General features: G+C 27.4%; 1 protein-coding gene across 7 annotated transcripts in view; it reads right to left on the bottom strand.

Moving 5' to 3' along the window:
- Positions 1–2,521: 2,521 nt before the first annotated feature.
- Positions 2,522–26,148, bottom strand: part of LOC147817057 (uncharacterized) — a 41,367-nt gene continuing 17,740 nt past the window's right edge. For 3 of the 7 annotated variants that reach the window (XM_087154309.1, XM_087154308.1, XM_087154307.1), the window contains exons 3-6: positions 25,798–25,886; positions 20,602–20,735; positions 14,160–14,281; positions 2,522–11,754 (exon numbers count right to left, since the gene is read on the bottom strand). In XM_087154309.1, the coding sequence (XP_087010435.1) occupies positions 14,256–14,281; positions 20,602–20,735; positions 25,798–25,886 (249 nt within the window). In that variant the 3' untranslated portion in view covers positions 2,522–11,754; positions 14,160–14,255. Of the gene's footprint in view, positions 11,755–13,809; positions 13,995–14,159; positions 14,282–16,654; positions 16,767–20,600; positions 20,736–20,821; positions 20,893–25,797; positions 25,887–26,148 lie in introns of those variants that run through there. The other 4 variants (XM_087154311.1, XM_087154312.1, XM_087154310.1 and 1 more) reach the window with 3 other exon arrangements.

The raw sequence follows: 26,148 nt of genomic DNA, 5'->3' as shown, positions 1-26,148 counted from the left end.
AATATTTTTTTTATTCTTGCAATTTCAAATAATGCTTAAAAACTCGAAAAATTAGTTTATTTTTATCATATTATTTTTTTTAAACTTCTTTTACAATATTTTCACGATAGTTTAGCATGCGAAATGTATTCCGTGTGTGAAATCAAGTGTCTTTTTAGTGAAAGAACCCATAATGGAATAAAAAATAAAATAAAATGGCGGGAAAAAGTTCAAATTTACAGTCCGTCTAACTCCCTTCAATTGAAAGCTATAATTTTAAAACTCGGGCGGAGAGTTTGCCTCTATGGGCCAAACCACACTACCAAGAAAACTTTTTATAGATCATATAGGGGGGCAGAAAATGCCCCTTAAGTTCTTTGTTTAGCTAACCGGGAGAGGGTACTTGAATCTATGTAGTAGCACGATCCCCGTATAAACGTGGTTCAACGGCTAAGACCGCATGCGAGTGACTTACGCCTTAAGCGAGGGGACGCGAGTTCGAACCCCGGCTGTAGTCAATTTTTTTTTAAAAACTTTTCATTTGTTTTTTTTCGCATTTTATTATTTATTTCATGTGTTTTTCGATATATTATAGGATCCTATATGTAAAAAATATTTTTTTTAATCGTGCAATTTCAAACAATGCTTAAAAACTCGAAAAATTAGTTTATTTTTATCATATTATTTTTTTAAACTTCTTTTGCAATATTTTCACGATAGTTTAGCATGCGAAATGTGTTCTGTGTTTAAAATCAAATGTCTTTCTTAGTGAAAGATCGTATCATGGAATAAAAAATAAAGTCCATGGAACTAACGTTTCACCGTTATAAATTTTGAACATTTTATGCCAGTGATATAAATGAAAAAGAGCTAGAGCTATAATTAGAACATTTCAAGCATGATTTGGCCTCGGAGAATAAGTTAGATTAATTTGGAAGAGATGCATAAAATAGTAAAAAACAACTCTCTCAGAGACACTTTTCCATACATTGACGTTTGTCTTATTTTTTTCAAGCGTGACATTGGACAATTGTCACTCATGATAACTAGATGTAGTGGCGCACGTTCATTCTCCATACTGAACTTGATAAAAAATGAACTAAAAAATGACTTAAGAAAGAATGAATCATCATGAGCATTGAAAATGATGTGCAGGAAATAGATTTTAGCAATGTAATAGAAGGCTTCACCTCTCAAAACGCGTAAAAAGTATTGCTACCTTAAACTTTTGGTGAAAAAAATGTAATTAAAACTTTTATAATAATGTATCAATGTTTTATTTTCTTAAACCAAAAATTATTCAAAAGTAAAATTTTTTCTTTGAAATTACTCATAAAGAGCCCGAGGGCCCCCAAAACGGTTCTGCTTTTTGGATTATACATTTTCAATTTAAAAAGTTTTATATATTACCTTAACGCTAGTTTCGTGTACAAAATGAATAAATAATGAAAATGTGACCGAGCTTACACTTTATCGTTCTCATTTATCTGCAATATAACTAAAGTTTTTCTGGAGAGTATGCATAGCGCTATCGAAAGACGGAGCTCCAAAACTAGCACAGCAGTACGTTGTAGTTTTGGGAGGTAATGTCCCAATAGTTTCGTCAAGAGAGCAGTCCAAAGTTTAAAACAATTAATGTTAATTTTACTTTCTGTATATTTCACTATATCTCAAAAAATTATAAAAAGAATTTGAAACATTTTTGTTCTCAGTTATGTCAAAAGTATAAAGTAGTCAAAAAAAAAAATTAACATGAAGGGATCCAAATTTTGGAATTCTCTTCTGTCCAAACTATTGGAACCGTATCTCCGGAGTTTCGGTTGCTCCCAATATCTTGGGGGCCAGACATCTACATCACTAATAAAAAAAAAAAAAGCTGGCTTATTCAGAGAAAGTGCATTTTTGTGTCTGATTTCGTAAAATATTGTTACTGTAAGACTGTCTTTTCTGTGTTAAAAGGGCATTTATATTCTATTCCATTACTATTTGATTAAAAGGGGCCAAATACTGACCTCATTTCAAATCAACTTAAATAGAGTTTAATACTCATTATATGAATTATTTGTGTTTGCTTATGCTTTACTGCTACTTTATAGCCTGAATTAATAATGCTTTGTTTTTTTAATAAAGTGGAAAACAGTATTCTTTCTTCTTAGAATAAATCAATTATATTTTAAATGGGAATAAAAAGTACATTGAATGCTTAATTTCTGAATCATTTTGATCAATATTAATGTACTTAAGTGTGTACTCAATAAAAGTTAATTTAAAAAAAGGAGCTGTTATGGTACATTGTTTTCAAAAATGCTGCAAATCAAGTTTCGTTTCTTTTTTGCCTACTATGGCAGGTAACACAACTTTTTTTTTTTATTATAATTAATTTAAGACAGAAAGTAAGATTTGTATACTATTGAATTTGTAATCTTTGTTGAGAAGAATATAATTACATGTATAGAATTGGCATGTGATGTGAAGATGAATTGGCATGTGAAATGTAAGATACATAATATGTATCCTCAAGAAATGATAAATAAATGAGATACATTTTATTTTGATAATTTTTATTTTTACCCTTTTAATTATTTTTTAGTGGTAAGTAAGAGCACAGCATATATGTAAAAAGTACAAAATAGGACACACAAAAAAAAAAATATGTAAGTTGGATCAGAAAATTTGAAGCATGTCTATTTTTTTTTTGTTCTTATACAATAGAGAAAGAGTATTGGTAGACAGCTTGACTCTATGATGGTGCAATCACGTAAGGTTTATGACAGCTACTAGTGGCAACATCCTGAGAAAAGGAGCAGCTAAAAGTCTTGTCTGCTTATTCAGCTGTAAAATAGAAGCATTTTTCTTGATAAAAAAAATTGAAATCATGTTACCTTAAAGTTCTGCAGTGGGTCAGAATCTAATCTAAGACATACATTATATTAATATCAGACAACTATGCTAAATAATAAAGAGCTTAATTATTTTTTATGAATTTAAAAAATTTACAATTATATCTATTACATATAACAAAATTAATGACTAAATTTTGACTTGTTATGGCACAGAGATATTCTTCAAAGCGAATGAGTATCTGCATAAATCATAGTAGAAACATGAAGTCCTGGTAAACATATCTCACAGAAAAGCTTTAAGCAGACAATGCTGTGAGATTATTCTCCGGGACAAATGTAAATCATCAGTAAAACAAACAGCAATGTAAATACTAAAAAAAAATTGTTATTAAAAACAAATTATATTAAATATTTAAAGAATAATTCCTTAAAAAATCTAGGTAAAAGCTAGAAGAGAACAAGTTGCTTCAAATTAGTATTGCACTCAAGATACCTTGTGAAAATTTCAATGGATGGCTAAGTATATAACTTAAAGCACAGCTTTTTAAATTGTAAATCTAAAAAAGATTGAAAACATTACTTTGAATCAACTTGAGTAACAGAGTGAAAGGGGACATTTAACACAAAAGTATACATTTTAAGAGAAAATTTTTAATAACCAGGAAAGTATTATAAGCATGCACACATACAATTATATATATATAAAATAAAAAATGCCCACGATTTATTAAACCTGGCTCATCCAACATCTTCCGGGACTACTTGCGACACCGTCAGAGTAGTTTCACTACACTTTTGGGTGGAAGTGCTACTCCAACTCATACTTTGGGATTTGGTGCATTCGTCACTTAAAAAATCTAAACATAAAAAAGGAGTTGAAAAGGGTGTTAATATCTGAAGGCATGTTGACGCAGTTAACAGAACATTGGAGCACACATCCACAATTAGGAAATCGCTCTCGTGCTTTGCTAGTCGACCAAAAAGCTTTTATTAACAATAAAAAATTGGCCCACTTCCTCCATGCATGTTTAACTTGTCATGCGGTTGAACTAATTCTCTCAACTCAATCTTCTAGCATTCAGGTGTTCACTCAAGTATTATAGTTATAATGGGTTTTGCAAAAATGAATTTTTGAATCACATAGTTACAGTCTAGTAAAAGAAGTAAAAACTAAAGGAAGATAGTTCTCATTGTTACAATTTTAAGTTATGTCTAAGTATTGATAGGTTACTGGGTTACAAAGTTACATTGAGAGTTAAATTGTTAAAATTAAATAAATTATTGTTACGAGAGGTTTGATGCTCGGTTTCTTATTTTCAATTCTTTTGCAGGTTTTCAATTTAATCAGGTTATTTACGTCTGAAAGAGAGGGGTAGTGTCTGATTAATCTTATTTAATATTTCTATTGCAGAATCCATCAGAGTTTAGACATAAATAACAGCATTTAAAGAACAAGACAATCACAGGATATTACATCACAACATTTAATAGTTAGTCACAGCACAGATTTTTTTAAAATTTATTTTCTTTGCATATGACATAAATGAGCTCACGGCCAACTGCTTGATCGGCGGGTGCACTGCCTACGGTAGAACTTAGTTGCAGAACTGTGGTGAACAATAATTTTGTACAAAATAAGAGGTAAACAGCAGAGCAACAATTTCGTGCTTTTGTATAAACAACTGAAGTTTATTTAAAAATGATAAAAGATTTCGCTTTTGTAAGAGATAATAAGTCTGTGTATAGTTCATTTTGTAAATATACATCTTTAACCTTAGCTGATAATTGTCTTTGCCAGGTCCTGTGAATGTGCCATTTACATAGCAAACGTGAAAACTTTTCAAAAATCGTATTGAATGGATCAGTCATTATACAATAACAATTTAGGTTTGGAATTTTAGATTTAAGAGAAAGAAATACTTAATGGTTTCTGCATCTAAACTGCTAGTAATAAAATGTGCAACTGGATAACTATGTCAAAACTCTGTAACTGAAGTTTATCTAAAAATATGATAAATATTTGTGTTATGAATTAAGCTAAAGAGACTTTACTACATCATCAAGTAAAACTTAAATAGAACATTAAACAAGAAAACCCATATTTCTTTTAGACTGCTCTTATATCTCACAACTTGCAAACTTAATTCTTTATTTTGATCTTTTAGAACAGACACATTTACAGACTGATGGCAGAAATAACTAACTTTTTAAAAAATTAACATAAGCAACTAACTTAACTTTCTGATACAAGAACAATGTTAACCTTAAAGGAGAAAAAATAAATCTTCAAAAAATAACTAAAGCATTACACCAATATTAACAAAAATATGGTTTAATAACACAAGCCTGCGAAATTGAAGTTTTTGAAAAATACAAGAGAAGTTATTGTTGATTTATATGTTATTTGATGTGCTGATTTCGAAAATGATCTTCATTTTTCCTAATCACATTAGGATTTTTTGTAAAATCGATATTAATGTTTTTACTAAAATCCTATTTGGAAAGGAATTTTCTCAAACAATTTTTCAAGTACTATCCAGTAACTGCTCTCTTCATTCATTTTGATCTATGTAAAATTTAATCTTGTGAAAGAAAATTGATTTTTGAGCTATCAGCTAATTTTTTATAGGTCAAAATGAATAAAAAATACTGTTACCAGACCGCACAAGTCACCTCTGGTCGAGAGAAAAACAATAAGTTCCTTGCATTTAAACTTTTTATATCAGTTTCTGGAAAAAATCACCAACATACAATTTTAATTAATTTTTTTTTATTAAGATAGCTTACGTAAAATTGACGATTGACAAAAAATAGCAAATATTGTGTATGTGTACATGAAAGTTTGAAACAAATACAAAACAAGCAAAAAACTTATTGGTAATTTAAAGGTAACGTAAAAAAGAGAAAAGTTTCTATTTAAGGATATACTCGTTTTCCTCTGAAACTTATTTTTGATGATCTTCTTTTATGCTAAATCTCAGATCTATCCCGAGCTATCATCGAACAGTAGTCGGCGAGCATGTTCTTGTTCCATCTTCCTTGATATTTACGCTCCATATATCTGATATCTTGATGGAACCTTTCTTCTTGTTCTTCGCTGACTGCTCCTAAATTATCGGGTAAAAAGTTCACATGTGAGCAAAGGAAATGCATTTTTACACCCATGAAGCTACCCAAAGTTTTAAATTTGTCCAGCATTTTCATTACAATTTCCTAATAATCAGGATCCTTGTAATTACCCAGAAATTTACTGACGACATCTTTGAAAGCAACCCAAGTTTCTTTTTCCGTTGCTGCCGTGTCTCAAATTCTTTATCCTTCATGAGTTTGCGGATATCTGGACCAACAAAGATTCCTCCGTTCAACTTGGCTTGGGATAAACCTGAAAACTTTTCGAACGGGTATTTGAAACAATCGCCATATTTTGGAACAGCCTTGACAAACTGCTTCATTACACCTAATTTTATATGTAGCGGAAGTAACAATACTTTTTTCGAATCAACTTAGCTGTTTCGAATAACTTTCTTGGTGCCTGGGTCAAGATTTTGTCTTTTCAGTCATTCTTTTTTTTACCCAATGTTGAGTCTTGTCACGGCTGTCCCATTCACAAATGAAACATGGGAACTTTGTAAATCCACCTTGTTGACCAAGAAGCATGGAGATAACTTTCAAATCACAGGAGATGGTCCAACTGTGATCGATGTATTTTAGTTTGTCTAGGACGAATACCAGGTTTTCATAGCATTCTTTTAAATATACTGAGTGTCCAACTGGTACAGATGCATACTGGCTCCCATGATGAACAGCTTTGAGGCTTCTTTTAGATGAATCTATAAACAGCCTCCACTCATCTTTTTTGTAGATGACATTAAATTTGCTCATCAATCCAGGAACATCAGAACAATATACAAAGTTCTCCTCTTCATCAAAGTACTTAATAAATTCCTTTTCACGATTCCTGTACTAATAAAATGATGTTCCTTTGGCCAATAAGTTTTTTTTTCCTTTTTGGAGCCTAACAATTCATCTGCCTCTTTCAAAAGGCCAAGATCACTGCTCAGATAATTAAGTTCAACCTGAGAGAAGGGCTGAGGTGAACTGGCTACAGGTGGCTTATATTCAATATCGGAGTCTTGAACTTCTGGATGTTTCAAGTCTGAAGAGATGATTGGCAATTCAGTTGGAGGCGCAGGCTCACCAGGTACATAAGGAACAAGGCATATAGCCGATTTAATACTATCAGGATAAGATATTAGCCTTTGATTTTTCTGGTTATACCCACGAACATAGCAGGAACAAAAATAACAATCATCAAAGTGGTTTTCGGGCTCCCTCCATGTCATAGGAATTCCAAATGAAACACTGCACACAAACTTTATAGAGAGCCCACGATTTGTCCTGGTCTCCTAATTTCATGCCAAAATATGCCCCATTAGTTGTCTTACATAGTCTGTAATGCTCCTCATGCAATTTTTAACAACACTATACTCGCCGCATACATAACAAAAGCCACATGGGAAAGTTTTACAATGTCTCGAACTCGAAGTCATGTTTCACGAAACACACAGAAAAAAAGCAGATGTTAAAGTCACTCCCTATTACGTTTGCTAGTGTTTCTGAGAGGTCAGCGAACCTAGGTAAAAATTCTCGCGACGCTATTGTTAGAGAGAGATTGTGACAGAGTAGTCCTAGAGGGCTGCTTTTGTAGATTTAACCTAAGTAGAATGCTGGTCTGTCAAGAAGTTAAGCAATTCAAAAACGAAATTTTTTTATGGTAAATGTTCATAAAAATTCCAGTAAAACTGAATTTTTCAAAAAAACGCAACGTGATAGAAAGTTTTCATTATTATTTTCCATTTCAGCACCAAAAGATACATTAAGTTCAGTTATCAGACCCCTTGAATTTTTTTCATCGAAGGCCTGTGTAATAAAAGTTTATTAACTTCCAGACATAGTTTTTTTTCTTCCTCTCTTCTTCAGCCCGCATTTGATTTAGGGTGAAAAAGAGAGACCTTATATTATTTTGAATGTTTTATAAGTCAAAATCAATCCTACTGAATATTGATACATGACAATTCATCATTTATTATGAAGTAAGATTTAAATACTTTTAAAAATGACATTAATTAATTTTATTTCTCCCTATTTTTAGAAATTGAATGCTAAAATAATAAATTTTTAAAAATTGATAAAGAAATAATTTTTTTTAAATAATCAATATAATACATTTATTGTTTATTAATAAAGGAGGAAGTTACTAACCAGCCTTTCTTTCTAACCAACCAGCTTAATGTCTTTTTCTTAGCCTGCATTTGATTAAAGACAAATACTGGGAAACATCAAAAGATATTTATTCTGAACTTAATTATTTTATTAAAATTTTAATTTACAAACAGAACACTATAACAATAGAGTTTTAAAAAAAAACACTTAAGGTAAAATGCCACCGTTAATAATATTCAATCGCACAATGTCAGATTCGATTTAAGTGAAATCTTTCAAGTCTTGAAAAGTGATTTCACGTCACTCTCTGAAACCGAATTTAGGACGAGGGTCAGGGAGAGACTGACCTAGATGTGTTATCGGTCGATTAGAGAGAAATTCAAATTGGAATGTAGAATCACAGTCAAAATAGTGTTGAATCAACTTGCACCTAAACAAGTTGATCTTATTCTGGGAAAGGAAAACAACATTCATCCGAACATTGTTAAGCTCACTTGGTCGAGTTGCACAAAGTTTATTCTAAACAAAAATTTTAGAATTTCAAGTCGAGCGCATCAGTATAGAAAACTATATTACGATAAGGAAAGCTTTGTTATCGTAAGGGAAGAGGATGTGAAGTATGCAAGAAAGGCTATAAAGCGATTGCATGAACTTAAAGTCATTGTTCAGAAGGATAATACGCTATCTTCCATAAGTCATTTAAATTCTTGTAAAAATAGCTTACTGATAGAAAGTACATAAAAAGAAATTGCAACATTTAAGTGTTGTTGTTGTTAATTTACGTCGCACTAGAGCTGCACAATGGGCTATTGGCGACGGTCTGGGAAACATTCCGGAGGATGATCCGAAGACATGCCATCACAATTTTGATCCTCTGCGGAGGGGATGGCACCCCCCGCTTCCGTAGCCCGACGACCTGCGCACGAAGTCAAGTACTATATGGTAGAATAGCTTAACGCGGACCAATACGGCGCATCCTCGGTCCCTACGCAGGCTGATCCAAGTGGTCACCCACCCGCACACTGACCGCAGCCAGTGATGCTTGACTTCGGTGATCTGCTGGGAACCGTGTCTTAACGATCAGTCCACTGCGGGACGCAACATTTAAGTGATTTAACTATTATTTAAATTTTGCCTATTCTACTTTTCAGTCTAGATTCAAATTCAGTGCCTGCCATTGGAAAAAAAACTTTTCAGTCTGATTATACGAGTTAATAATTCATAATACATTTATTACTTTAATTGAAATAATTAAGTATAATTAAGCTATGTAACAAAATATTGCTAGCTGTTGAGTAAATAATACATGAAATTCATTCAAAATTATGTATGTAAAGCATTACTCTATAATAGGATTTTAAATAATTTATGATTTAAAATCTTTTAGGGAGAAAGTGAGATATTTTCTAATTATGCTATTTACAATCACCCAGGCATTAATTAAGTTAATTTCTATTAGATGTCTAGTATGTTTTTAAGGGGTCACAGTACCTTTGCAACAATTCTTTTAAATAAAGATATAATCATTCATTTTGTGGATGCTTTACACGCTCATTTAACTTATAATCAATAATTTATTTTCAAAAAGTAATTAAACTGTTCAATTTTTTTAACATTTTAAAAAATTTTGAAAAAATTCAAAAATTTTAAATCCCTAAGGCTTTTTTATTTGAACATATTTTCAAAAAAAATTTTTTTTCCTTGGTGCTTACAATATTCATCTTAACAATTTTGTGCATTCATTTGTTGATTAATCAATTAGAATATTTTTGATAGATTATATTGTAAAAATGTAGAAAAAAAGGTTAAAAATTCCTGTTAGGTATATATAACATGCTGTAAAAATTTTAATACCTCATAAAATGCTTATTCCATGCACAGTTTAAATAAGTGTATTATACTCAAGATAAAAAAGTAATAATACTTAAATAGAAAAAATTCCTTAGGGATTTAATTAAGATAAAAACACAAAATTATCATCAATGTGGAAAAGCATTCTAAAATCTGTCTGCTGTGCAAGTTTCTGTATTAGGACAATCTAAAATCAGTCATAACTTTTTTAAAAATGTAGATAGATAGATGATTTTTTTTCAGTGAATTTGAAATAGTTTAAAGTTTTATTATAAGCAATAAAAAAAATTCGATACTTTGGTCATTTTTTGGGTACTGTGACCTCTTAAAAATATTTAATTTTTTTGCAGACATAAAGCATGTGATTGAAATATTTGACTAAAATGTCAAGTATTACTCAAAGGTCTTAGAAATAATATTTCTTTTAAATATACATGTATTAAAATAATTTAAATATCACATTATAAAGTTAACTATTTGATAATAGTAATTATTGTCCAATATGTCATTTGCAATATTGATAAAAACTAATAAAAATTTCATAGCAAATCAAATAATTCAGATGTATTTAGTTTATTCTAAAAATAATTAAGGAGTGGACTTTAAATTAAAAATATTATCTTCCTGGCTTTTTCATTTTCCACTTTATTTTTCATTTGAGTATACTAGGACATTTACCAAAATTAAAAAAGCAAGCCTCTCACAGAGACATAAGTAAGCTTTTCTTCTGTTATCTGTTCAATATTAGATGGCTAAATATATGGTTCATCATTAAATTGGAAGCATTTGAGATGCAACAACATCCTCAAAAATATTCATAGAAAAGATCTGCATAATAAATGTTATTGTGATTTCATAATTAATGTCATGAAATTACTAAAATATTTCTTGTGAACTTACTTAAAAAAATTTTTTTTCCTTTTAACTCTGAAATGTAAACTAATTATAATAATTATAATAAAAGGCTAAGAAATAGAAGTTCTATCACTTTTTCTTTTTTATTTGTAGTGAAGAGCAGTTCTGGTATGATAACAACAAATGAAAAGGAACAATTCTGGCACCGCCGCTGGAATAGAACACATGAAGAGAAAGGTATTTTGTTGCCGTTGAACATAAAAGAATTTGAAAATGGTTTCCCCTACCTTCCAAAAATATATAAACTTATAAATACAGATTTTATATAAATGATAAATAGGTTTAAGTAGCATTAAATTTTACTCAAAAATGATAACTAGCTACAAATTAGATTAAAAAAAATTTTTAAATTTAAATCAGTGACATTTAAAAAAAAAATCCAAGTGGTTTAAATTATGATTTTTCCTCTTTCAATACCTATTCATGTTAAATAATTCCTTGTTAACAATGCTTGATATTTCTGATTCATACCGAAATAAATACAATAATGTTATCTTTTTAACATATTAATAACTGGTACATTCATATATTTTAAATAGGCGATAAGAAAAGATGTTGGTGCATGCAAAAGTCTCATTCAGACATGTATTCTTTAATCCAACATGCTAAGCAGGGCATGTATTAAAATGCTGAAATTTTTTAAGCACTAGGAGATCCTGAATAACACACAAAAATAATGGGTTAGCGTTATTTTTAAAAAATATCCATAAATTTATGCATATAGACATAAATTTATTAAAGAAAATTATTTAGAGTCAGATAATAATAATAAGAACAAACAGGTATGAAAGTTACAACAATAAATTTAACATGTTAAGCAACATACCGAGCTGGTTCCAAGAGTTTTTTAGCAGTTACACCATCTCCCTGCTTTAACTTGATCAATGCCAATTCAGTCATAGTGAAAGGTATCAAATACATATCATCTTTAACTCACTTTTCACTGAAATATTTCCAATTGTTTAGGATCACAAAAAATATAATTAAACAACCAAAAAATCCTAAAGGACTTTTGAAATGAAATCATAAGTTTTTCTGTATTGTTTAGCTTTATTCATTCACATATAGCACGAAATAATTATTTCTTATATTTTAGTATTTTTATTATTCTTTTGAGGTCAAAATGCAGCAAATTTATATTTTGTTTGAAAATATTCATAAAAATTCATAAAAAAAAGTTTTTAAATAATAACATGTAATATAAGTCTTATAATGTATAATGTTAATCCTTCACTAAATAGTTTTTTTCTTCCTCTTTTTCTGAATCAAATTTTCGCTTAATCATAATACTTCATTAGAAATTAGAAATTTTTCTCCACTTCCATAAACTTTCTTGTCTCCAGTTAAATAAACTCAGTAAATATTAATGGTTACCTTTTGTAGAAAAATATCCAACATTCTTTTTCTTATCTAGGGAAAAACTATTATTTGGAAAGGAAGTAAAAATTTTCTTTTAAAACAAAATTTCTTAAAACTTTATGTTAATAAGTAAATCAAAATCAACCAACTACTTTGTGATTCATATGTTTATGCTTATTATCATCTTTTTTAGAGTATAACAAAAGTTTGAAAAAATAATGAACATTAAATATAGCTTAAAAACATAGAAAAAATATTACAAAAATAGAAATTAAATTTTCAAAGCATGAAAATTAATAAAGTCTATTTCAACAAGATATTTTTAAATAATGCAACAACCATTTTTAAACTTTTATCAACATTAATTTTACTAATATAAATCTTTATATCAAGAAGCTGGGAGAAAGCTGTGCACAATTCTTAATAAAATGTAAATTGTGGAAAACACTTCGATTAAAATTTATAAGAAAGCTAATATGAACTAATTTAAGTAATTAATCACAAATTAAAAACTGCCAGTAATTACATAGGCGTCAGAATCTAATAAAACAAATGGGATTGATGAATTAGTCACACCAATTATAAATTAGCTATCAATAATTTTAAAATAAATTTCATTCAACGTATTTTATTTTAATATACAAATTAAATTAACAAAAAAACAAACACTGGTTTTCATTATTGTAATAATTGTAATTTAATTGAGACAATTATCAGTCAAGATCAGTAGACTACTGATGGACTCTGGTCTACTGATTGAACTATATTTTAGAGTGAATATTTTTAAAGATACATTCTCTTGTAATTAAATTGTTATTGCAGAAATTGTTATTGTTAGAAATTGATCAACTTGTATTAAAGATTTTAAAATTTTGCAATATGATCTACAGATTTAGTTTTTAGCCAAGTTATAGAAATAAGCACCTGTACATTGTTTCTAGATTATATTAATTGAACTGTATTTGTGCTTTTATTTTTATTCGTTAATTTGTAAATCACTCTAGTATTCAGCGGTAAATTACGTGCATGTTAACTAAAGACTATAATACTGAAGTAGTTTTATACAGTATTTTAATCCGAGTTTTTATTTAAACCCAAACAGCCAACAATCAATATAAGGACTCTTGCTGACTTAAACAGAGCACTTAAATTATAGTATAGTGAGGTAACATATATAAAATAAAGGTTCTAAAAATTTAATTGTTAATAATTCTTGCGAGGTAGATACATTTTTTTCTGTAATTTAAAAAATAGATAAAACACTTCTCTTTAAATACTTCTTTTAGGAATGAAGACATTTTATTTCAAATGGAAAGTTTCATGGAACCAGGTGTGCCAAAAATTACGTATGATTTGAAAAATCAAGCAAAGAACGGTGGATATTTACTAAAACATTTTTCTTGTTTAATTTCAAAATTAGATACTAAGATTGTCAGCAGATGGAATCTATGGCTACAAACACCATTGTTCCAACTAAAAAAGTATTTGCAAGAATGTCATGTCTAAATTAATGTCCTTAAACTTGGCCAGGTTTTGCTGCATATGGTAGTCATTTAGAAAAATTTCCTTCTGTTGTCTTTTAATATTATCAGAACTTTTGTTCAATTATATACAACTAATTTTGAAACTAAAAAATTACCTAGTTTCTTAGAACAGTAGAAAAGCAAGTAATTCTATCACCTTCATTTTTTCTTTAGTTAATATTTCAAATTCTAGGTCATTTTTCTGACAGCAAGTATAATGAACAGTAAAATAACATTGCATGCATCAAATGGGACTTTCGTATCTTACATTTTAATGAAGAGGTCTATGCAATAGGGAAGCCTACAAAAAAGAATGTAAGCTATTTATAAAAACGCAAATGAAATGAGTCATTCTATAATATTGCATGTGCAAATAAAAAAAAAACACAATAGCAAATAAAGCTAATTACCAAAAATTACTTCATTCAAATTATTATAAAATACAGTCGTTTAAATAAAATCGTACCAAGAAATGACTCCACGGAAACAATCTTCAACTTGATTGATGCGACCCAAATTAGTACCGCTGACTCGACCAAATTATATACACCTCTCAGTAATATTAATCATGTCGTGTGCCCGCTATATCTAGATAAATATGATTACGAAAAAAATTAGAGACAATAACTAAAAACACACAAAATTCACTGAATTGGTTAAGTAAGAACATTTTAAAAAGTGCAATGTCATTAATTTTGAAACTTCACAAGAAACTTGATTTATGAGTATTTTACAAGATGAAGTTTTAAATAAATTTTATCTAAAACTGATTTTGCCAGCTAAGTGTTACACAATGAGTCAAGATGCAACAAGTTTTCAACTGTGATAAAATTAGTGCTTTTATATATATATATATATATATATATATATATATATATATATATATATATAATTTCTTAGGGAAAATTTCACTTCGATATTCAACGTTTTTGATATAAGTTTAAAAACTATTTTTTATCACAATCAGGCTGAGTTATGAGAGCGAATGCAAAATATATGCCTATTGGGGCAAAATTTCCGATGCACAAAAACTAAGTGACAGTACAATAGACTACACATAAATATTTTTGAAAATTAAAAATAATAAAACAATTTTAGTACTTAAAAAATTAATAAAAATAAGAATCAAGGAGGAAAAATGTTTTAAGAAATTAAAAAGAATGCATGAAGAAAGATTTTAAGGAATAAGAACTTTAAAAAAAATGAGTCCCACACCAGACTCCAAAGAATGGAAATTAGTACTTGATAACAATACTGTATTTTTCACTGAGGAACCAAAGTATCAATCTCAGACATGATAAATGTTAGTGTATTTCTTTTTATTTATAAGATAGACAAATGATTCCTGAAAGAAGAAATTATCTGAATTTTCTTCAATGTTTTTTTCTTTTAGTGCTTAATTTTTTTTCTTTTCTTATATAAAAAATAAATAAAAGACTTACAGACAAAAGAAACATTAAAACAAACAAATTCCTCCATAGTTGAACTAAGTGTGGCTTTAAAAAAAAGAAGAAAAGATATTAAAGTTTGTAAAATCTATTGCAATAACTGAAAAAAGATTGATGATAAAAACCTCAAGTATTTACTACGAAATCGCACAAATTGAGCAGGTGAAAAAGAAGTTAATCAAATGTATGTTTCAAGATTCACATATATAACTAATAATACTGTACTAAAAATATTGAGACTTTAAAAATATTCAAAATTTAGCAGTGACAACTGCTGAAAAATTGATAGAAAAACAACAGTAGAATTATCGTATAAAATTAATAATATTCAGTTGTGCAATTTGAATTTTCTGTATCATAGTAATATCTGTGTTTTAAGATATCATGTGAAAATCAACAGCAATAACTCAAAAAAAAAAAAAAAACGTAAATCAAGTCTGCGAAAAATCAATTACACAAATAAATACGTGATTAGAATTTCTCGCTTCTTAATAATATTGTATGAAAATATCACGATTCACAAAATCCTGACGATATCAAGTAGCAAAAACTTTAAAAACCTCAACTAAAACTTGGTAGTGTCCTCGTAAAACAAACGATAATAATAAATACATTAATTGAATTTTGCATGTCACAATAATATTGGAATTTTAAAAACCATGAGAAAATCAGTAGCAGTAACTGCAAAAGAAAAAATAAAACATCGAAATCAGGAATTATAATGATATCCAGCGAGTTGAAATCTCCATCTACAGTTATCATATGAAAAATTCAATCTAATTGCATCCAATTAAAAAATGAGAGCAAATATATAATATTGACTAAATAATTCCTTTATTACAAATCGGAATTTATTACATATTTAAAATCAAAGTTTAAAAGAAATGGAAAAAAAAACACCATTTTTTTTTCTAGGGAACGATAGTTGAAATGTTTCTATTTCAGAATTACTTTGAAGACCGTCAACTTAATTATTTTTCTATTCGCCTCCGTGGTTCATTAATTTTTACCGAAGAAGTTATTACAGATGCAAAGTTTTAGTTATTACAAGAGTTAGTTATTACAGATATAAAGCATAGAAACTCAAACAAATCTGCTGAAAAAAAGTTCTTTTGGATCTCATTAAGTACTCAAAAAGAAAAAAAGAGGTGCTTGTAAAGGAGATATAAATTTCATGTTAACTAGATTTTGTGTAAGTGGTAAAATTTAAGTTTTTGATTAGCGAAATTCCGAGAAAATTTTGTTGAAATATAAATTATTGATTTACGAAAGTCCGTGAATCAATAATCTTGAGATTCGCGGAATTCTGCAAATTAACAGAAGAAACACATGCCTAATAAGAACAAAAATTCCAAATAATCCCAATTTAAAATGAATTTTAAAAATCAAATTGAATAAGTCAAATATATTAAAAAATTAATAGTAGATAAATAAAAAGGATTCTACCTATACATTATTAGCCCTTACTGTTTACATTCAAAACTGCAATGAATTTATCTTAAAAAAAACATACCTTTGGCATCTCAAAGACTAGAAAATATAGTTTTGATTTTACAAAGAATATTTTCAGTAAGTTCGCGATATTTTGCTATCATTGGAAAACTGTTCCAATTATACACCAATTCCTAAAAGAAACAATATATAGCTGTAATGAAATATTACAAGTTACAAAATTATAATGTTATGAATAAATGTTAAAATAATTTATAGTGTAATGAATAAAACAGTTTAACACATTTAATCAGCAATATATATATATATATATATATATATATATAACAATTGCATTCTAGAGATTAAAAATGCAATTTGAATATTTAGTAAAAACGGCAGCTCTAGACACATTAAGATTTCTTTTTGTGTGTAATGCAGATTTTTGCTAAACATTTTTAAATAAAAAAAAGTACAATAATAAAAATAAATTCTGCACAAAAAAAATCATATTCAATTTAACAAAAAATAGCTCAAAAATAATATTGACCCACCGGGGGAAAGATTAGGTAACAAGCAATTGTCCTTAATTAAGACAAATAACCTATTAAAAATACACATAAAGCATGCAAAAAATTTCGCCAAATAATGTTTTTTTTTTTTTCTGAAAAAGTTCCCCCCAGAAGTTTTTTTTTTACGTAAATGAACATTTTTTTTTTGGAAATATCAACTTTGCCATTATCTCATAAAAAATAGAAGTATATTAAATTTAGAAATATTTTCATAATACTCTTTGTTATCTTGTTTTCTCATTTATAACTAAAATAATACTAAACATTTACATTCATTATGTAAAACATTTACAACAAAAAAATGGATAGTTTTAAATCACATATTGAATAAAAATAAGGTAATTATTTATACTTAATTCATGAATTCATTAAAATAAATAATACAGATCTCAGTGAGCAATGAAGTGAACTCAGTGAACTAATGTGTCAAAATAATTACTGTTTTTTGAAATAAATTTCCCTTCAAAGTACAGACTTCAGATTTTTTTTTTCTAGATACATCAAAAATAAATCTGAAAGCTAATTTAGATTATAGTTTAAAAAGTCTTTATTAACAAATTTCCTAACATAAATTTCTTTTCCTTCAATTTTCTAAAGTTGTAACACCTAATATTTTCTTCATGTTTCTCATGGCCAATCATAAAAAATGAATCATATGACCAGAATAAAAATTGCAATTTAAATATTGTTTTAAAATCACTGAGGTTTAAAGTAATTATTTCCATAATTAAAACTTATCTTTAAAAATTATACTTACATTTAAATTATAATTATATTTTGTTAAAAAATTCATCAACACAAAAATTGTAGTTGGGTATAATATTAGGCAGGTGAAAAACTGAAAACTTTAGCCAAAACGCCATCTTCTTCACGTATGAATAAACACCAAATTTACAAAATACAGAATATGAAACTTCTCATTGAAAAACAAATTATGAAAATAATTTTAGAAACTAACAAGTAGTAGGTAATAAAATTTTTTTAAAAAAACTAATTATAAAGCTTAAGAACACAGATTCTTTTCTTTTAAAAAAAATAAGTGATATAATTCAAAGATGATATGAAAAACTTGTGATACCTATGGTATACTAACAAAACTCATGATATACTAAAAATTTAGAAATGCAATAAATATTTCTTTACATTTTCATTTTAATATTTATTTGTGTTTAGAAATAAAAACTTGTTATTAAACGAAAATTGAAAATATTTACAACATTTAGATAAATGACTTAGTTTAAAAGAAAGAATGTGTGTAAAATATTCAATTTACAAATTTTTTTACAACAATGAGCTCATAAGTAAATAATCAATTTATTTAAAAAAAAAAATTGATATCAAGAATCTTTATTTAAATAATGATAGTAGAAAATAAAGAGAGTAGAACGTGTAAAATGTAAACTTTTTAAAATTGTTTGATATTTTAAGAATGTAACAGAAAATAATCAAAGTTTAATTAGGCTAAACTTAAAAGTTTAAAAATAATGTTTGTAAACAAAAAATTATTTTAACTTAGGCAAATATACTTTCAAAGAAATTCATTATACTACACTTAATTTTAAAATATTTAATTTTCACTTTTTTCTTAAGCAATCAATTTCATTTTTAAAAACAAAATAATTTGCCATTATTTGAAAGGTACCAAATATTAAAATAAAAAATTAGATTGTAACTAAAGTAATAATAAATAAGCTTTCACTAAACAAAACAAGTTTTTTTTAAATCTAATTCAATAAAATCTTAACAATTACAATTAATAACTAACAGATTTTAATTTTGATATTTCAATTTGATTTTAACAAAAAAATTTAATTTATGAAATATGGTATAATTAAAATAAAAGCTAAAAATAAACATAAGATAATTGTTACATTTTCATATAAATTGACATCACATGAAGAATATATGTTAAAAAAATACTGAAACTGAATATAAACAGACTCATTGAATATTTTTGACTAGTAATTTAATAGCCAATATAAAGAAATAAAGAGTTTATAACAAAGGAATATGGTTAAATGATATTTAGAAAAAAGAATTTAAAAAAAACTGGGTCAAAGATTATATTCTTTTATTTTCAAAAATTTAATATAAAAACTAAACTTCAATTTTTTTCAAAAATTTTTTTCTTTCAAATAATGAAGTAGAATACTTCATAATTATTTATACACTTATAATTATTTATTTTTTATTTATAATTTTGATTTATTATTAAATTATAAATACAAATATCATGTGCATCAGATATTAATATCATCATGTGTATCAAATACTGGTTTTGGATTTACCAATGAAAATAATGTTTTAAGTCATTAAACTTAATAATGCTGGAACAATCAGACGACCTTTCTGGGACACAAACTTGACAGATTTTCATACTACATACTTTTCTAAAGGTATTGATTTACCAGCTAATCGCTGTTTTAAGCTTGGAACTTTCCTAAAACAGCACATAAAATAAACTGCTTAATATTTTTAAAATTCAAGAAAAATAATTTAAATGCTACGTTGCAGAAAAAAAGAGCTAAAGTTCCAAAATGAGATAAAATTATATTACTTTAAAAACTTATGATCATAAAAAGTTTTCCGCAATGATATTTAAATGTAGTCTTGTTTTATAAGCAAGACCTTTAATGGAAAATAAGAATAACCTAACATAGAATGGAAATTAAAAAAATAATTAACATAAGCACTTATTTTTGTAACTGCCTGAATAATTGCTTCATAATATATATTTCAGTTCTTAAACAATAGCCCTAACCAACTTAAATAATAGTGTTTTTAAACTTTACTATCAATTATAAATTGTTGATGACCACATAATAAATGATGAACAAGTAAGGATATGACGAAATAAACAACATTGCAAATACATAAAATATACACAGCAGTAGTAGTTTACTTTTCCTCAAACTTCTTTTATTTATAACACAGCTATAAAGGTATAATTGGAAGGCATATCAGCCTGGTAATTTATGAACATAAAAAACAAACAGAAAAAAATTAAATTCTAAAAATATTTTAATGTTTTTTTCAGTTTAAATTATTCAAATTTCAAATAATCACTGAACGCATGTTAACAAACAATATTTGAGAACAAAAATGATTTTTTAAATAAAAAAAGATCATCAGAATCATGCTCCTCTAAATTATGTATGTCATTAAGAGTGTCCTAAGAACCTGTTTGTATAATTAGAAAACATTTTTAATTATTTTAACATTTTTAATTATGTTTGTATAGTTAGAAATTTTTTTAATTTTTTAATTCTTTAAAAAAAAAAACAAAGATTAAGCAGTTTCAAGAAAATTTGAAAATATTATTCATTTATTAACTAAAGATATCTAAGAAACTATGTAAGATGCAAGAATTCTTAATAGATTACATTTACAGATAAAGACAAGCATTTCTATAATCATTACTAAAATAAATCTTACTCCATGATTTCTGAAATAGTACCTTGTAATTCTGTTTTTCCTTCTTCTACCATCATAGAGAGAATTGAAGCATGAACATAAGTATAAACCACCGGAGACCACTCTAATCTCAATATATCAGAACATTTTGCTGCTTCTTTCCAATCACATTCAAAGCTAATCGAAATATAATAAAGTTTATCATATAAACAATGTATGTTCACAATTATAAAAGCAAGAAGATAATTAATTCTGAATGTTACCGGTGGCAAGGAATCTGGGCAATTCCATGGTGTCAGAAAAAAATTTACATAAATTTCTTAGAAAAACTATCCTATAAAACAAAAGTTTATAATCAAACTTTTACATTAAATATTTAGTATATCATAACTTATCAAAAAACAATTTGTTTTATAAAAACTGATTATTAACAGTTCAAATTAAATGGATTAAATTGTTGCTGTCAGATGTGAATCGAGCAAAAGCAAAAATTATTACTAATTTGCAAAACTCTGAATTTGTTTGTAATTTAAATGTAAACTTGTCTGAATTTTGAAACTGACATTTGAATAAAAAATTTTATGCAGTTGTTTGTGAAATAGGATACATAATTAATTTGAAATTTTTTACTTCTGTGCCAGACGTAAATTACTCAAATTGGATAGAAATTTAAATCAATGCTAACCATTATAATGACTGAAAATTACTTTAATTTTAATCTTAATGCTACAAATATTATTTTTTAATTAAATAGCTTCCTTAAATTGTCTTCTATTTCCTGTTGGAATGGTCAGATTAATATGTTTTATAACATTTTCCACCTTATAAAAGTTAGTTGAAAAATCACTCATTTTAGCTATGCAACATATATTAACAACAATGTAATATATTAACATCAATGTAATATATTAACATCAATGTAATATATTAACAGCAATATAAATAAAACTCATATTTAAGCAATATCATTTTAAAAAACATGGAATAAAAAACTTTTTTTTTAAATATGGGAAAAAAAGTTGAAAAAATTCATTAGTTTTATATTGGAATAAAAATAATTATATTGAAGAAAAAAAAAATCACTGTACATTAAAAGGAAAAAAAACGACAATTTTTTTACTGTATTGTTAGCCTATAACAAATTTTTCTGGGCACAGGAAAAATTATAATCATAGCTTTATTTATTGCCTGCATAAAATTAAATAATCTTTTTGTAGCAGACAATATTAACCGATATGGCTTTTACTTCCATTTAGTGGCATAGCTAGCATTGAACAAGAAAGAACATATGTCCGGCTGTAGAATAAAAGATGGGTCAAATTTTTGGAATAAATTTTTATATGAATTCCCGAATAAATTTTTGTCTCTTTTTAATACCCCTTCTCCAGTTTTGTTGACCAATTACAGGCCCAATAAATAACTAATAATTTTTACCCCATTTACCTAAAGATTGAATAGGATATGAGTTATTGTTGTAGTTTGCTATGCAAGTAGGTTTAATATTTCCCCCCCCCATAAAATTATTTCTCTTCTTTACTTAAAATAAATAAATAAATAACTATAGAATGTTCAGAAATTATTTTTTCTCTCAATACACACATTATTCAAGCTCTAAGCAAAATGATTGATTAAAAATGTTCTAAATGAAATTAAATTGTTACTAAAAAAATTAAAACCGAGATGCTTATCTTAAATAAATAAATAAAATTAAATTAAAACTGAGATAGTTACCTTAAATAAATAAATTAAATTAAATTAAAAAAATATATTAAAACTTCATTGATCAATTTTAAGCTATAACATAAATAACTCAAAGTACAACATAGTTGCAAAAATTAGGTTACTGAGGTGAAATACATTATTTTAAATTAACCTTAAGGAATATTTATATTGTTTCTCTTCATATTTTACTTCATTTTATAAAGAAAAGGTGAAATAAAAGATGAAAATAAATAAAAAACAAATGTAATGAAAAAAAAAAACAGTGGTGTCTGAGTGGTGCGTAAAAATAATTAACTATTAATTTAAAATAAACATATATATTATTATCAAATCTTGCTTTAAACAGAAAAAATAATTTTATTATATTAAATCCTAGTGCTACAGTACAATTAATGATGTGTTTTGGTATAACACGAAAAACATCAAAAGTATGTCTTGAGAAATTTTTTTGTAAATCAAAATAAGAAATGTTTCTACATATTTGTGCAAGATAACCTGTTTTGTTATAGTTTACTTTAATTATTATTATTCCTATTTTCTCCTAAAACTCAGCGGCGCGACAGCCCATAGAGGGCCAAGGCCTACTGTGCCCATCTCAGTTTTCTTGACCTTGGGCTCTGGGGTGCATGAGCAGATGTTCCGGTCAGGTGGTCAACCGAACGCGGAACCCCCAGTGTTTAGTTCCCAAGCATGCTTGGTACTCATTTATCGACCCACTGAAGGGATGAAAGGCTGAGTCAACCTTGCCCGACCCGAGGATCGAACCAGGGACCTGTGGCACGACAGCGCGAAGCGCTACCGCTCAGCCACCGGGCGTCCCTATTTTCTCCTATTAGTGTGAATTCTTTTAAAAAAAACTGTACTTTGTTACAGATTCTCTTACCATGGATGAAAATTTCAAATGATGTTGCCCTTCATTTAACAGCCTATGACTTATTGAAAACTGATATTTATAAGTTAAAAATCTTTATTTCTAAATCTTCGACTTTTTACCTTGGAAATAATACTTAGTTCACTTAATATTAAGTTTAAAATTTTAGTCATCTGGTTGCCCAACTTGAAACCTGTCCCTGTACAGTGCAGAACAAAAAAGCAAAGTCTTGTTTTCCTATATAATATAAATAATATAAATAAATAAATAAATATAATATAAATAAATAAAAATTCCATTCTAAGTTTATATGTCATTTAACATGTTTTCCATACATTCCTTGGTTTTGGCAGCTTTACAGGGTAAAAGGAGAAACAATTTCGGAAATATCAAAATAAAATTTATCATGAAATCCAGAAAAAAATAATTCAATGGACAAAAGCTTTCAAAAAAAGATTAAAATCTTTTCAAGATTTCAATTTCATCTTTTTTAACTTTTCAAATTTTCAAGATAAAATCTCTAATTAAATTATGAACAATTATTTTTTGGAGAATTTTATAAAGTTAAAAATACTAAAACATTTTGAATAATTTTGTTAAAAGAAAAATATACTCCCAAAGTATCGGAACAAACTTGAACAATTAATGAATTCAGCCCACAGATTAAAAGAAGATTTAAAGAAAAAAAAATTAAACGCTACTTTTATAAACAGAAGCAAATATCCTAATCCTTTCTTCCACATTTTTGCCTTTCTTAAACTGCATAGTCCCATAATCTCCAAAGAGGAAAAAGATTTCTCCATTCATTTCCCAACACAAAAGAGTTTGCAATGGTATTCCAGTTTCGCAGGAATTTTAATGAAGGGAATTTTAATGCAAGAAAAGTATTACTGAGTTGATGATATTTCAACTTTTTTACGATAAATTTACGTCTAAATAAGCGTGGATGTAATGGATGGTAAAATAATTTTAATTAAGAGAAAAATTCCAGCTTTTCTTTGGAATTCCCTGATTTTTCCAGGTCTTAATCCAAATTTCCCTGACTTTTCCAGTTTTTTTCCAGTATAAAAAAATTCCCTCATAATTCCAGGTTTTCGAGGTGGGTGGTCACTCTGGTTTGAGTCCCATTGCGGCCAGATTAACAGTGGGAGGTTTTAGTGGTTTTCTTCGCCGTGTAACGCAAATGCGGTTTAGTTTTATCAAAAAAAGTCCTCGATGGAGGCAATTTCCCCCTATACTTGATATCTTGTTTTCTGGATTGGGCGCAAAATTACAAATCTACGTAGTTGAACATTGATAGTCGTAAATCCAAGACTGGATCTGCTGTTTCATGACTGTATCAAATGACAATATAAAATAAAATTGTCAAGGAGGAATCACGATGGCGCAGCGGAAAAGAAATTCCCCTCGCAATGAGGTGTCCCGGGTTCAATGATTGGTCTATGTGGGTTTTTCTCCCGGTTTGCACCGACCAGAAAGTTAAGTGTAAGATTATCACTGTTAATGGGTCAAGGGTTAAAATCGTTGGGCTAATCATATAAGGTTTTCTGTTTAGGTAAAAAAATATATTTAACATTTATTGTCATTTATTGGAACTTCGGGAAGCATGTTGAAAATATCTTTTAAACAGTTAACAAAAACAGCAAAAATATCACATTTGGAACAAAAAGTTACTTATTACTATATTGTACTAAATCCTTTCTTCATAAAATGGGAAACATATAAATAATAGTAATTAAATAAATTTATCAAGCCTCTGATTGAAAGTATAATGACATTCTGTTAACAAACAGTTCTGTAAACCTATTTCTTGAATAAACAAATATGTAATATATGAAGCATATTTTTCTCATTTGTAATGTGTACCAATGTTATGGAGTAAAAAATATTTTTTCTTTTACATAAAATTTTTAATTTTTTTACAATTTTTACAGACAATTTCAATCTTAAATTTCATATTACAATTTTTAAATAATGTCAATCATGCAATATACAATGTAATTTTTTTTCCTAAGTGTGATATAAAAAATTTTAGGATAGTTTTCGGTATTCAAAGTACAAATCGAATATTAGGTTAAGCCGAATAATATACTGCAGGGAACAATACTCAGCTACTTTTTTTAAACTTCTAAATTAATACCAATTTATTTTAAGATCGTCAATAAATTATTGTATTACGAATTAAAATGCCTATTAAATCTTTGAATGAGCGAAATGCTATAAACAAAAAAAAATTAAGAATATTTTTATCAATGCAAATTGATAAAAATAAAAAAAAGCATGAATCAACTAGTATTATCCATTAATAGAATTCTATCACAGATAAAATTTTGGAAGGGGAATAATGTGGCGTAACTACCACTACAAATATTAAATACCAAAGCACTAGTATATAAGACTTGTTAACTTGAATCTATCTTGAATTGTAGAAAATGGAATGTTCTGAACACACAAAAATCAGGAATATCATGACAAAGCAGATAAAAATCAGGACAATATATGATCAAAAATATCAAGAATATCAGGACAACTAAGAACCCTGAGATGTTCCAAACTCTTAATAGTTATAAAAATAGCATATTATTCATTAAAAAGCATTATTTTGTTTAAGACTTTAAAAGAAAGAAAATCAAGCAAATATTTGACCTTTCCAGCAAGATACACCTTTTAAGTATCGTGATCATAAAAAGGGAAGAGAACGCCAGAAGGAGTGTCAGAGGAGTGTCCAAATTGTGCTGAAAACATAAAAATTTTTTAGTTTACAATTCAAACATTATTAATGAACTTTTTAAGGTGAAATATTTTATAGGAGGTGAGGGTTTGGTTATGTGTGTTAACATACACCCTTCTGGTGGTTAGTTTTGGAGAGATACATTTCCTACAAATTTGTCTAAAAATCTAATTAAATATAGTTTTTAACTAGTCAAGAATTTTTTTCAATAATAATCTGAACCTGTATTCTGGTTTATATCTAGAATTACAAAGTTGTTTAAGTTT

This window comes from Parasteatoda tepidariorum, chromosome 1 (assembly GCF_982258835.1).
Source record: "Parasteatoda tepidariorum strain Cologne lab strain chromosome 1, Ptep-v5.0, whole genome shotgun sequence".
NCBI classification, from domain to species: Eukaryota; Metazoa; Arthropoda; class Arachnida; order Araneae; family Theridiidae; genus Parasteatoda; species Parasteatoda tepidariorum.
Note: the sequence above shows the minus strand (reverse complement) of the source record. Positions and strands in the feature narration are given on the sequence as shown.